General features: G+C 40.5%; 1 protein-coding gene across 1 annotated transcript in view; it reads right to left on the reverse strand.

Moving 5' to 3' along the window:
• The window catches only part of LOC309566582 (delayed-rectifier potassium channel regulatory subunit KCNS1-like), a 44,844-nt gene extending 31,486 nt beyond the window's left edge, over positions 1-13,358 (reverse strand). The window contains exons 1-2 of the mRNA XM_082271770.1: positions 13,034-13,358; positions 1,665-2,660 (exon numbers count right to left, since the gene is read on the reverse strand). Coding sequence (XP_082127896.1) covers positions 1,665-2,654 — 990 coding nt within the window. The 5' untranslated portion in view covers positions 2,655-2,660; positions 13,034-13,358. The remainder of the gene's footprint in view (positions 1-1,664; positions 2,661-13,033) is intronic.
• Positions 13,359-14,488: the final 1,130 nt, after the last annotated feature.

Consider the following 14,488-nt stretch of genomic DNA (forward strand, 5'->3'; position numbering starts at 1 on the left):
AAAAGTGGCCTGGACGTAAGACAGCAAAATCCTCCGGTGGTAAAGTGGTTAAATTAGGTTTCAAATTTAGACACATTCATGGCTCAATACACTAAGGCTTTTTTTTTGTATGCTCCCCCGTCGATTCAGCCAGTAAGTCTGTTATCTTTCAACTTCCTTTGACAGATCAAGCTATCCAGCAAACGTGGCAGCTAGAGGGTTGAGACAAACCCTTTAACACTGATTGGGGTGCTTACAATGGTCAGATTTTATTTATTTCTGTAAACCTTTATCTCAAAAGAAAAAAAAATATCTGTAACTGCTAAGTGTTAGCTAGAGTTGGGTTTAATTTGTTAGTCACTTATGTAAAGTCCATCCAAATCAACCAGTCCATTTATACCTACTGTCTCCCAACAATTCTGCTGTCAAGGGTGTCTCCGTTGATCCTCAATATATAATATACAGTATAGGGGAACCACCCTAAATATACACTAGTAAATTTTTGATGAACCATTCAAATGAAAAGTCATGTGAGAATTCTCACTACATAAATGTTGACCAAAAGTACAGTACTTCAAAGTTTCATTTGCTTTTATCATTTAATTTTGTAACAAACTGACTTCCCCAAACATATACCACTTACACTGTTTGAAATCTGTTTGTTCGAGAAAAAAATTCCCAACCTACTCTGAATTTTTTTGTCACTGCGGCCGAAAATGTACGTCGGTTTGACCCCACGAATGATTAGAAAATCAAATAAATGTCCTTAAAACAATACATTTTGAGGGAAATTCTACTAGCGTAAGGCCAGCTTAAGATGGGAAGTATGTTATTGGCCAGACCACCATTTGCAAATAAAGGAAAAATAGCCTAAAATTGAAAGCGTCCAGCTCCTGCCAAGGTCATTGCATGCCATTTGGGATTTTATCTTATCAGCGCTGTTTCCATCAATTTCTTGTAAGTGTTCTATATATTTTAAAACATTTGTTTATGATGGTTTTACACTATGTGCAATTGCTTGGTGTGTCTTCACATGTGTGCATAAATTGAGAAACAGCTAGTACAAATGGAGTCCATCCATACCAGAATCATGGGGATACGGGAGATCCAGCCATAGAAAATGCACGGATGACCTGGTTCACTATGTGATGTTTTTTCACCCCCACTCTTGTGACTCATTACCGTATGGTATTTAGGTCCACAATCTCTGGTCAGCATACTCATACTATCTGTGGTGGTGGATTTGTCTAGAGATCAGCATTTTTAATCACCTATGAGGACTTTATTTATGCATGGGTCACTGCCGGTGGCCCCTTGTGGACATTTTATTTTGAACACTAATTCTCTAAGACTTGAATTTATCACTACTGTTTTTTCATTTATGCACTTTATGGAATTGTATTCCACTATATGGACTATTTAGCGCAGTACTTTTATGCCTGATTTAAAAACGAAAGCAGCCACCAAATCTTGGGATTGGTAAATTGCAATATATTACATATTTGTTTTTGGGTTTAGATACAATTTCATGTAAAAATTGTTGACATTTTCCAAGTCAGTTGGTATTCCATCAGAGTTGGTATTCTGTTTTCTAACTTTAATTCTACCATATTGCCCAATACTTTTAGGTGATTATTTTGTAAAAATTAAAGCAAATTATAAACTTCATTTACATAGTATTTTACCTTAAGCGTTGCTCCAAGTGACCGAAGTCCAGTTGAATGTCGCGCCAGTTTAAGGACTCGAAAAATCCTCATAAGTCGAAACACTTGTACAACCTTACCCAAATTTCCCAACTCATGATCACTGCCAATAGTCAAGTCTACCAAAAGAGTGAAGTAGAAGGGTAGAACAGACACAATATCTATCAGGTTTAATGGATGCTTAAAGAACTTCTTCAGGTTGGGAGCAAGAAGTAGCCTTGAAGACACTTCAAATGTGAACCAGGAGATACAGAAATACTCCAGATTGTGGAGGACAGGGTCATCGATGGGAACATCATCCTTGTCTACTTGTTGATATTCTGGCATGCTGTTAATACACATTGTTGATATAGATAGAATAACTACACAGATAGAAATAAAGCTGAAAATTTTGCTTGGTATTGAATAGCCGGGATTCTCCATAGTCAACCAAAGCCTTTTCCGCAAATTGCCACACTGCAGTGTGTTAAAGTGCATGAGGTCATGGTTAAAGTCAGAAATTTCATCCACAGATGTATCCACACTGCTCACTTCACTCTCTTCATCCCAGTTCCGTCTTCTACTTTCTAATTTACGCTCGTGGTATCGATAGCTACAACAAGAGTCTAAAAAAAATTCACTTATTCCCCAGTATTCAATTTCTTGTGAGAATGAAAAAGCGCATAAGTCATCCATCATGTGCAGCTTTCCTGTTTCATAAAAATAAAGAACATATGGGAACAAGCCAGGGTTTCGGTCAAAGTAAAATTCCTTAGACACCAAGTCGTAGTCGTCACAGATCTGTAGGATGGATTCTTCAGAATCGCAGAAAAGCAGTCGCCCCAGCCTGGTGTCTGGAAACTGAGACAGCATAATGGAGCTAATACGCTTCTTCAGTCCTCCAACATTTATGTTAATGGCGTGATCTTTAAAGTTACCAATCCAAAATGCTTTGCTTTTATGGACCATGGTCACCATCAGCTTTCTTACCATGTGCTCCTGAAAAACAAATCATAAAAATCAATGAAGAAAAAATTTCTTTGATTACTAAGCTCAAGTCCTAAAGATCTGGGTTTTTATTTAGTGGTGTCCATGGCATTTCTGGCCTCCATATATCACAATTAATTTCAGAAATAATCATGAAATTAAACATGCACACTGGGGGAGGGAGGATAATCAGCCAGTGGGGGTGGAAAACAGCAGCTTTAAGTATGGTTGAAACTTTATGGAGAGATTGTGAACTTAGCATATAAATTTGTCCAATGTATAGGAGCTCAAAGACTCTCTCTTGCATCGTTACCAACATTTGAAAACAGGAGGGACGGCTTAACACGTGGAGGCATAACCAATAAAATGGGTGTGGAATCACTGTAGTGTGAGAGTAAAATAAGCCTTGGCATTGGTGTCCTTGGCAGAAGCCATAACCCCCAGCATTGGAGTCATTGGCAGGAATATTAAACTCCAGCACTGGTGTAGGTGGCAGTAACAACTCCCTCTTCATTGGTGGTCAGTGGCAGGCTGTAAAAAATAACCTCCTCCCAACATTGCTGGTCAGTGGCTGGCTGGAATAATATTAACCCCTCCACCATAGGTGTTATTCACTTACCTGAACACCCGCTTCCACACTGAGCTCTCTCTCCCAGTCTCTCTCCCAGTTGCGCCAAAGCTAAAGTTTTATTGTCAAGCAGAGACTACTCCACCTGACAGTTCTGGTGTTTTTCAGCATAGAAAATGTTCCAGCACCTGACAACATGCTGTCAGTGGCTTCCAGCATGTTGCTGGAAGCCACTCTAAGGCCCTATTCACACCTGAGTTTTGGAGCTCCAAATGTTTAGGGAGAAAAAATCAATTATTCTCTATGGTGGTGGTTCACATCTCCTTTTCCAAAATGTCCGGGGTCAAAGGCCTGAAGCTCAAAACAGTTTTGGAGCTACTTTTGTAGCTCAATTCAGGAATATTGGTGCTTCTTTGAAGCAGCTGAAAGAAGAAACACATAGCAACAAATGATGTAACAGTTTTCCCTATTGGTTAATACTAGGGATGCACCGATACCGTATTTGTATCAGCAAGTACGAGTAACGATGCTTTTGGTCAAGTACTCGCTGATACCGAGTACTGATACAATTTGCTTGCATACGAAATGAATGGTCACAAATGGCACTGCAAAGAATCAAATGTGATTTGAACAGGAATGCAGTGCAATTTCTCCAACCACTCTTATGTGTGTGAACCCAGTAAAGAAAGCGAAGAACCATGTAGTGCAGCAATAGGCAGGTTATTAAAAAGTTATAACAACTCACAAAGTAAATATCTAATCAAATCCATATCTGCAGTGTCCCTGTCCCTCCAATGATAGCAAACCACGACCGCTGGAGGTGCTCACAGGGTTGGAAAAAAAGTTCTGGGACTCCTGTGGGTATAAGACGGAAGTGATGTCAGCTTAGGGGCAGACCGCCAGACATCTTCTCCAGCCCTGTGAGCACCTCTAGCGGCCATGGTTTGCTATTATTGGGTATAAGGCGGAAGTGATGTCAGCTTAGGGGCAGACCGCCAGACATCTTCTCCAGCCCTGTGAGCACCTCTAGAGGCCATGGTTTGCTATTATTGGGTATAAGGCGGAAGTGATGTCAGCTTAGGGGCAGACCGCCAGACATCTTCTCCAGCCCTGTGAGCACCTCTAGAGGCCATGGTTTGCTATTATTGGGTATAAGGCGGAAGTGATGTCAGCTTAGGGGCAGACCGCCAGACATCTTCTCCAGCCCTGTGAGCACCTCTAGCGGCCATGGTTTGCTATTATTGGGTATAAGGCGGAAGTGATGTCAGCTTAGGGGCAGACCGCCAGACATCTTCTCCAGCCCTGTGAGCACCTCTAGAGGCCATGGTTTGCTATTATTGGGTATAAGGCGGAAGTGATGTCAGCTTAGGGACAGACCGCCAGACATCTTCTCCAGCCCTGTGAGCACCTCTAGCGGCCATGGTTTGCTATTATTGGGTATAAGGCGGAAGTGATGTCAGCTTAGGGGCAGACCGCCAGACATCTTCTCCAGCCCTGTGAGCACCTCTAGAGGCCATGGTTTGCTATTATTGGGTATAAGGCGGAAGTGATGTCAGCTTAGGGGCAGACCACCAGACATCTTCTCCAGCCCTGTGAACACCTCTAGCGGCCATAGTTTGCTATTATTGGGTATAAGGCGGAAGTGATGTCATCTTAGGGGCAGACCGCCAGACATCTTCTCCAGCCCTGTGAGCACCTCTAGAGGCCATGGTTTGCTATCATTGGCAGAACAGAAACACTGCAAATATTGATTTGATTAGATATTTACTCTGTTAGTTGTTATAACATTTTATTACACTGCCTATTGCTGCACTACATGGCGCTTCTCTTTCTTTACTGGGTTCACAAACATGGGAGCGGTAGGGGAAATCTCATGCAATTCGGACAGGAATCTCACTGCATTCCTGTTCAAATTGCATGCAATTCTGTGCAGTGTGATCTGCGCCTATTCATTTTGTATAGATGTATAGATTGGTTTCGGCATCGGGAACATTTTCATGAGTACGACAACTCGTGAAAATACTCAGTTTTGGCAACAATACTGGCATCGGTGCATCTTTAGCTAATACAAAAACGGCAAAGCTTCAAAACGCTGTACATAAACACGCATACAAACGAGCGACAAAATGACAGAAAAAAAAGCACAAAAAAATGCAATGCTCAAGAGTGAATGCAGCCTAAGTGGTGGTGCTGCTGGCTGCCACTCCCCCCTTCCTAAATGCTGCACTGTCTTTATTATACTAAAGGAGGCCCAAACTTAAATTGTAAAGATTTGCTGTGTTAAAGGAACTAGAATTAATAGTTGTGCATAAGCAGTACCCTAAAATATGTAATTTTTGTCTTTTCTAGTTTTGTCTTCCCGTATATATTTGCAGAGTGAGATTTTCTAAAGAACTGAAATTTGTAGAGAGATTTGGTGATAAACACTATTGTACTGCTTACTGTTGGAGAAAAAGCAGCAGTGCAAGGATCTCACTACTTCGGTTTCATTTTTCTGTGGATCTGGGATTTTTATACTTCTCATGTTGCTTCTTGAATGTTCCCTCCACCAGTTTTAAGATCACCAGTCATCATAGGGGAAACGCTGACATAATTGCCACTCCGGTACAGGGACACAGTACTGAACATGTTAGTTAGCACAGTGATGTAGTGGTTAGCACTTCTGTCTGACAGCATTGGGGTCATCGGTTCAAAATCCAACTCACAACACTACCTGCCTGTAGTTTGTATGTTCTCCCTGAGATTGTAAGGGTTTCCCTTGGGTTGTCTGATTCCATCCCACACTCCAAATATATGCTGGTAGGTAAATTGACCCTAGTATGTCTATGTAAGTATGTGAGTGTGGGACCTTAGATTGTAAGCTTCATAAGGGCAGGGACTGAAAGTACAATATATACTCTATGTAAAATGCTTTGCAAATTGTTGGTGCTATAAAAATACCAAAGATAAATATAGTAAGTCAGTATTGGTAACAAAAATAGCCACAGGTAGCCTACAGGTAACACTGGCGACTAGACCTTTGTCCCTTTTTTGCCTTTTTTTGGGCAGCTCACACAGTTCACAGGTATTTTTTTAATTTAAAGGAGGATGGTGTACCAGACTCCCTTTCCATTTTTGGGAGAAACCCAAAGATGCAAATTACAATGCATTTGAATGTACCACAATGAGCCCTTTATGATATATAATAAAAATATATTGAGTTTATCATGACCAAAGTCTGTAATGTATACTAGTCACCATACAATATACCAGCCATTCCCAACCAAAGCTCCTTCAGGTTGTCAGGTGTTACTTGAGATGTGGTTGATTGGCCTCTAATTTTTTTAAGTGCCCACATGGTGCCAAACCAACGCCATATGGAAGAGCCAGCAGCTGGACACCAGTTATCGTTTTAGATGTCTGTAAGGGTGGCATTCTAATCACCACTGTAAGGGTTGCATTCCTTCTATTGACACTAGTGTAAGGGGCATTTTTGCCATTGAAACCCATTGAATTGGTTTTAGTAAAATTGGTTTCTGAGTAAAAAGGTTGAAAAAGGCTGCAATATACTGTATGCTGTATACTCGACACTAGAGGAAAAACAGTGAAAGCCAATGGGCTGTGCTTGATTACTTTGTAATTATTAGACATTGCTTTGTATACTGTCCTTTGTAGAATGAATTACACAGCTAACCAATAGTCAACCATTTTTTTTCAAATCATGCTACATAATTTCCACACAGCTACATCATGTCCTTGGCACTAATTTTATCTCTAAACTTCCTAAAAACCAAAACCTAAATCCTAAACCCTAGAAGTTCTAAACGTATCATTTTTTAAAGAAATTATTGCTGATCTTTCCTTCTAAAATACCAGCATTTAATTCTGACTTTAACTTTCCAGCTGAGCAATTGCAGCCCATATACACTCACTGGCAACTTTTATTAGGTACACCTTGCTAGTACCGGGTTGGACTCCCTTTTGCCTTCAGAACTGCCTTAATTCTTCATGGCATGGATTCAACAAGGTGTTGGAAACAGTTCTCAGAGATTTTGGTCCCCATGTATTATGCAGTTGCTGCAGATTTATCCGCTGCACATCCATGATACAAATCTCCATTCCACCACATCCCAAATGTGCTCTATTGGATTGAGATCTGGTGACTGTGGAGGCCATTGGAGTACAGTGACCTAATTCTCATGTTCAAGAAACTAGTTTGAGATGATTTGAGCTTTGTGACATGGCGCATTATCCTGCTGGAAGGAGCCATCAGAAGATGGGTACACTGTGGTCATAAAAAAAGGGATGGACATGGTCAGCAACAATACTCAGGTAGGCCGTGGCTTTTAAAAGAATCTAACTTGGGGCCCAAAGTATGCTAAGAAAAGATCCCCCACACCACCACCACCACCAGCCCTGAACCGTTGATACAAGGCAGGAAAGATCCATGCTTTCATGTTGTTTACGCTAAACAACCCTACCATCTGAATGTCACAGCTGAAATCGAGACTCACTAGACCAAGCAACGTTTTTCCAATCTTCTATTTTGGTGAGCCTGTGTGAATTGTAGCCTCAGTTTCAGTTCTTAGCTGACAGCAGTGGCACCCAGTGTGGTCTTCTGCTGCTGTAGCACACATGCTTCAAGGTTCGATGTGTTGCGCCTTCAGAGATGGTATTCTGCATATCTTGGCTGTAGCAAGTGGTTATTTGAGTTAATGTTGCCTTTCTATCATCTCAAACCAGTCTGACATCAACAAGGCATTTTCGGCCACACAACTGCCGCTCACTGGATATTTTCTCTTTTTCGGACCATTCTCTGTAAACCCGAGAGATGGTTGTTCGTGAAAATCCCAGTAGATCAGCAGTTTTTGAAATACTCAGACCATCCCGTCTGGCACCAACAACCATATCCCTTTCAAAGTCACCTAAAATCCCCTTTCTTCTCCATTGCTCAGTTTGAACTTAAGCAAGTCATCTTCACCATGTCTAGATGATTAAATGCATTGATTGTGATTGGCTGATTAGCAATTTATATTACAAAGCAATTGAACAGCTGTACCTTATAAAGTGGCTGGTGAGTGTATTTCCTTGTAGACGTGCTTGTCTTGGGTCAGTGACTTTAAAAGCAAATAATCCATGTCACTGACATAGCTTTGATTATCAACAAGGACACTGATCAACATGTCAGCACTGAAATTGTGATCACATGGCTTTATTTACAAATTAAGTCATGTCGGTGACATGGCCTTGTTTATAAACAAAGCCATGTCATTGACACCTGCCACTCCGCCATTTTTTTTCCATACCAAAAACCTTTCCTAAAACAAGATATATAGGACGTAAATGAATATAGTTCTGTATTTGGATATATAAATAATTTACAATGATTTGCAGCGTGAACTGGAAGGTGATATATCAAGCAAAAAATATAAAGTATATATCCCATGTTATATAAATCCTTCCTTGAAGATAGGTCTGCTTATGGTGGTGTCCCAAGTGTTTGGTTACCATTATAAAGTATGCATTCCTTATTATGTAAATCCTACCCTATAGATGTGTCTGCTTATGCTGGTGCCCTAAATGTTTGGTTACCATTAAAAATGTCTATACCAGTGGTTCTTAACCTTGTTAGAGCTACTGAACCCCACCAGTTTCATATGCGCATTCACCGAACCCTTCTTAATTGGAAAAAATAAAATATGATTTTTTCAAATTCAAAACATAGGTATATATTATTTTAGGTATATATTTATACATAGGTGCACAAAATGAACAAAACCATTAAGAACAAAGAAAAAAACCATTAAAACATGATTTTCACACAAAAACATAATAATGAATATTTACTGCAAATTAGTGTGACTTCTGCTGTTGTCTTTCAGAGACCAGTTCAGAAATGCGTGGCTTTATCATGGCAAGTGCCACTCTCATGTCATTATCATGTCTCATGTCACCTCACCCTGGCCTGCTGTAAGGGGGGAGATCTATATGGGGGACGGGACCTCACCCTGGCCTGCTGTAAGGGGGGATCTATATGGGGGATCTGGTCCCCCATATAGATCCCACCTTACAGCAGGCCAGGGTGAGGTCCCCCATATAGATCCCAGGTCCCCCATATAGATCCCCCTTACAGCAGGCCACGGTGAGATGAGGTCCCGTCCCCCATTTAGATCTCCCCCCTTACAGCAGGCCAGGTTCCCCATAAAATAGATCCCCTTTACATAGGCTTCTCAGTGTTCTCACACAGTCAGTCAGACAGTCAGTCACTAGACTAGTACAGCCAGTACTACTCCAGTACTACCTTTTTTTCACCTGTGTCCCGACTCCTGATCACAGGCTAGATTTTCCTCCTGCAGGCTGCAGCACCACTGTCACCACTGGCTCTCTGGCCTCTCACCTGCCGGCTTCTTCTTCTGCTGTGGCTGCCTGGCCTGGTGGTTCTCTCCCGTGCTGCGCTGGGCGGCCGCTGCATGGGTTAGTCCCTCCCCCAGACAGTCCCTCTCCGCACCGCATGCCTGGCCTGTCTCCCCCCCCCCCACCACTCCACAGTGGGCGACGCCGGCTCCGGCTGGATCGGATTCGACCGGGAGCTGAGCTGCACAGCCAGCAGTGAGAGTGAGCCAGGGGCAGAGAGAGCTGCGAGTGCGAGCGGAGCGGGAGCGGAAGGACATGCCCGAAACTGGAGAAATAGTCCCTGACAGCGAAGTGGTACTAGCGGAGGGTGTGCCGAACCCTCGAGACTGACCCACCGAACCCCTGGGGTTCGATCGAACCCAGGTTAAGAATCACTGGTCTATACAGTATACCTTATTATATAAATCCTTTCCTATAGATGGGTCTACTTTTGTTGGTGCCCCAAGTGTCTGATTATAATTATAAAGGATATTTTCCTTATTATATAAATCCTTCCCTACAGATGGATCTGTTTAGTGTCCAAAGTTTTTGGTTACCATTATGAAGTATACGTTCCTTATTATGTAAATCCCTCCCTATAGATGAGTCTGCTTATGCTGGTGCCCCAAGAGTTTGGTTACCATTTCAAACGTATATACAGTATTCCTTAATGTATAAATCCTTTCCTATAGATGAGTCTACTTTTGTTGGTGTCCCAAGTGTTTGATTACAATTATAAAGTATATTTTCCATTTTAAATAAATCCTTCCCTACAGATGATCTGCCTGGTGTCCCAAGTGTTTGGTTACCATTATTAAGTATGTATTCCATAATAAACAAGTCCTTCCCTATAGATGGGTCTGCTTATGCTGGTGCCCTAAGTGTCTTTCCTATAGATGGGTCTACTTTTGTAGTGGCCCAAATGTTTGATTACCATTATAAAGTTTACTTTCCATATTATATAAATTCTTCCCTACAGATGGATCTGCTTGGTGTCCCAAGTGTTTGGTTACCATTATGAAGTATGCATTTCATAATATACAAGTCCTTCCTTATAGATGAGTCTGCTTATGCTGGTGCCCCAAGAGTTTGGTTACCATTTCAAACGTATATACAGTATTCCTTAATGTATAAATCCTTTCCTATAGATGGGTCTACTTTGGTTGGTGTCCCAAGTTTTTGATTACCATTATAAAGTATATTTTCCATATTGTATAAATCCTTCCCTGCAGATGATCTGCCTGGTGTCCCAAGTGTTTGGTTACCATTATGAAGTATGCATTCCATAATATACAAGTCCTTCCCTATAGATGGGTCTGCTTATGATGGTGCCCTAAGTGTCTTTCCTATAGCTGGGTCTACTTTTGTTGGTGGCCCAAATGTTATATTAGCATTATAAAGTATACTTTCCATATTATATAAATCCTTCCCTACAGATGTATCTGCTTGGTGTCCCAAGTGTTTGGTTACCATTATGAAGTATGCATTCCATAATATATAAGTCCTTTCTTATAGATGGGTCTGCTTATGCTGGTGCCCTAAGTGTCTTTCCTATAGATGGGTCTACTTTTGTTGGTGTTCCAAGTGTTTGATTACCATTATAAAGTAGATTTTCTGTATTGTATAAATCCTTCCCTACAGATGATCTGCCTGGTGTCCCAAGTGTTTGGTTACCATTATTACGTATGCATTCCATAATATACAAGTCCTTCCCTATAGATGGGTCTGCTTATGCTGGTGCTCTAAGTGTCTTTCCTATAGATGGGTCTACTTTTGTTGGTGGCCCAAATGTTTGATTACCATTATAAAGTATACTTTCCATATTATATAAAGCCTTCCCTACAGATGGATCTGCTTGGTGTCCCAAGTGTTTGGTTACCATTATGAAATATGCATTCCATAATATACAAGTCCTTCCTTATAGATGAGTCTGCTTATGCTGGTGCCTCAAGAGTTTGGTTACCATTTCAAACATATATACAATATTCCTTAATGTATAAATCCTTTCCTATAGATGAGTCTACTTTTGTTGGTGTCCCAAGTGTTTGGTTGCCATTATAAAGTATATTTTCCGTATTATATAAATCCTTCCCTACAGATTGCCTGGTGTCCCAAGTGTTTGGTTATCATTATTAAGTATGCATTCCATAATATTCAAGTCCTTCCCTATAGATGGGTCTGCTTATGCTAGTGCCCTAAGTGTCTTTCCTATAGATGGGTCTACTTTTGTTGGTGGCCCTAATGTTTGATTAGCATTATAAAGTATACTTTCCATATCATATAAAGCCTTCCCTACAGATGGATCTGCTTGGTGTCCCAAGTGTTTGGTTACCATTATTACGTAGGCATTCCATAATATATAAGTCCTTCCTTATAGATGGGTCTGCTTATGCTGGTGCCCCAAGAGTTTGGTTACCATTTCAAACGTATATACAGTATTCCTTAATGTAAAAATCATTTCCTATAGATGGGTCTACTTTTGTTGCTGTCCCAAGTGTTTGGTTACCATTATTAAGTATGCATTCCATAATATACAAGTCCTTCCTTATAGATGGGTCTGCTTATGCTGGTGCCCTAAGTGTCTTTCCTATAGATGGGTCTACTTTTGTTGGTGGTCCAAATGTTTGATTAGCATTGTAAAGTATACTTTCCATATTATATAAATCCTTCCCTACAGATGGATCTGCTTGGTGTCCAAAGTGTTTGGTTACCATTATGAAGTATGCATTCCATAATATATAAGTCCGTCCTTATTGATGGGTCTGCTTATGCTGGTGCCCCCAAATATTTGATTACCATTTAAAACGTATATACAGAATTCCTTATTATAACAATCCTTTCCTATAGATGGATCTGCTTTTGTTGGTGCCCCCAAATATTTGATTACCTTTATAAAGTACATTTTCTGTATTATATGAATCCTTCCCTACAGATTAATCTGCTTGGTGTCCCAAGTGTTTGGTTATCATTATGAAGTATGCATTCCATAATATAGAAGTCCTTCCCTATAGTTGCGTCTTCTTATGTTGGTGCCCCAAGTATTTGGTTACCATTATTCTCAGTTCAATACATTTAAAATTTCCATCTGAACTGAGTAAAATAATCGAATTGTCTGCAGACACTAAAAATAGTTTGGGGACGCCAACGTGTGCCCTCTTCCACAGCCTGGACATGCCAGTTATTGGGTTGTTATATAAGGGCTGTTTATGAAAAACTTGAAAATGAAAATGCACAAATTCATTAAAACATGACATATAACATACCATCATCTGTTTACCAATCAACGTAGCATCCCAGTACTGTGAAGACAAGCAAATGTAAGTTTTTAGCGATACTGACAAGCTATATCTATAGAACACACAGAATATAATATTTCCTTGATTAAACCCTAATTGCATCTGGTATGTGTTTAATAATCAGCAAAACAAATTGTAGTTGCACTTACCCATACATAGAATCCACAATTCTTTCCCTTGTTTGAACAGCTTCTTCTTCATGGAACATCAAACAGTATATAGGATTTGCAGGCACTCTTTACTAAATCCAGCTTAGAAAAATAAGTTAAAATCCAATGTTTGTTATGAGCAGGAGGCTGTGATCGTGAATGGTCCTGACTTTTAGCATAGGAAAAAAGGTTTGAAAATGATGTGTTAAGGAGCCACTTAGAGAGCAGCGCTTTTGTCGTCTAAGTCTCCCTTCAGCGTTCGTAGGCTTGTAGTTAGATCTGGTTACTTAAATATTGATGTACTGTATGCACACTTCCAGGCAGCTCCAAGTCTGCACTCTTCTTTTGTAAATTTAAACAAGGCTGAGCAGTTAACCTCTTGATTGGAGAGGAGGAGAACTCACTGCATTTTGACTGGGTGAAATTCTGCATGGAGTCTGACAAATCTTTGCTGGAATTTAAAGGGAATTTGCAGGAAAAAATTGGAAATTGCATTTGTTTAGAAGTCTAGGTTTTCTAGGACAGAGATTTGCTATTACAGATTTAGGAGCTCTTTCATATTATGTGCAGTGACCTGTGTTTTTTTCTCACTGGATGATCAATATCTTGAAAAAAAAAAAACCACACCATTTGGAGAAACAGTCACATACTGTACACTTGAGTACAACTATCAAATGCGTTCAGACAAGAAAAACTGCTTGTGGATACCTAACATAAAAAAAAAAAAACATGCTAATGATCCCCAGGTTGATGTTTTATCCTTTGCAAATTTTGAAAACACAGAAAAAATAGTGCAAAAAAAAAAGAAAAACGATATTCCAGACACAAGGGAATTACAAAATAATTAATAAAATTAATTATTCAAAGAGGTGCACAAAACCAATATCTCTGTAGTGTTTAATACAAAAATATGTGTTAAAGTGGATGTAAACCTGATTCATGAAATCTGACCTAAGCACATCTATCTGTAGTGTTTTCATATTTCCCTCCAAAGCCCTGAGTCCCATGTCTTTTTTTTTTTTTTTTTTTGTAAATTCAACGTTTATTAGTTGAGAAAAAAGGCATACAAAACAGGCAAGAGCAACAGTATCGGTCCATATACACAATTATAAACAATTGAAACCTCAAGTGTGAATACCAGCAATCGCAGTACATAAGACCATATAGTAAAATGCAGTACACAAAATGTCAGAGAAAAATTGCTGCAGGAAGCCAGGCCCCCGGAGAGGCCCCGCCCCCCCCCCACCGGCATCCTTTACATGGCCGGCGTGCGGAGGCGGGGAGAACCAAACCGGGCGAGCCAAGTCCCCAGCAACCATCAAGAGATAAAATGCGTAGGTATGCATGGGGGGGGGGGTAGACAGCCAGTCCCATGTCTTTTTGCTGTTTCACTACTCTGTTATCAGCATGATAACTTCGGACAAGTTCTCCAACAGCTGGAATAAAACCAGGCTG

The sequence above is a fragment of the Pelophylax lessonae genome, assembly GCF_965119305.1.
Source record: "Pelophylax lessonae genome assembly, chromosome: 11".
Classification (NCBI taxonomy): domain Eukaryota; kingdom Metazoa; phylum Chordata; class Amphibia; order Anura; family Ranidae; genus Pelophylax; species Pelophylax lessonae.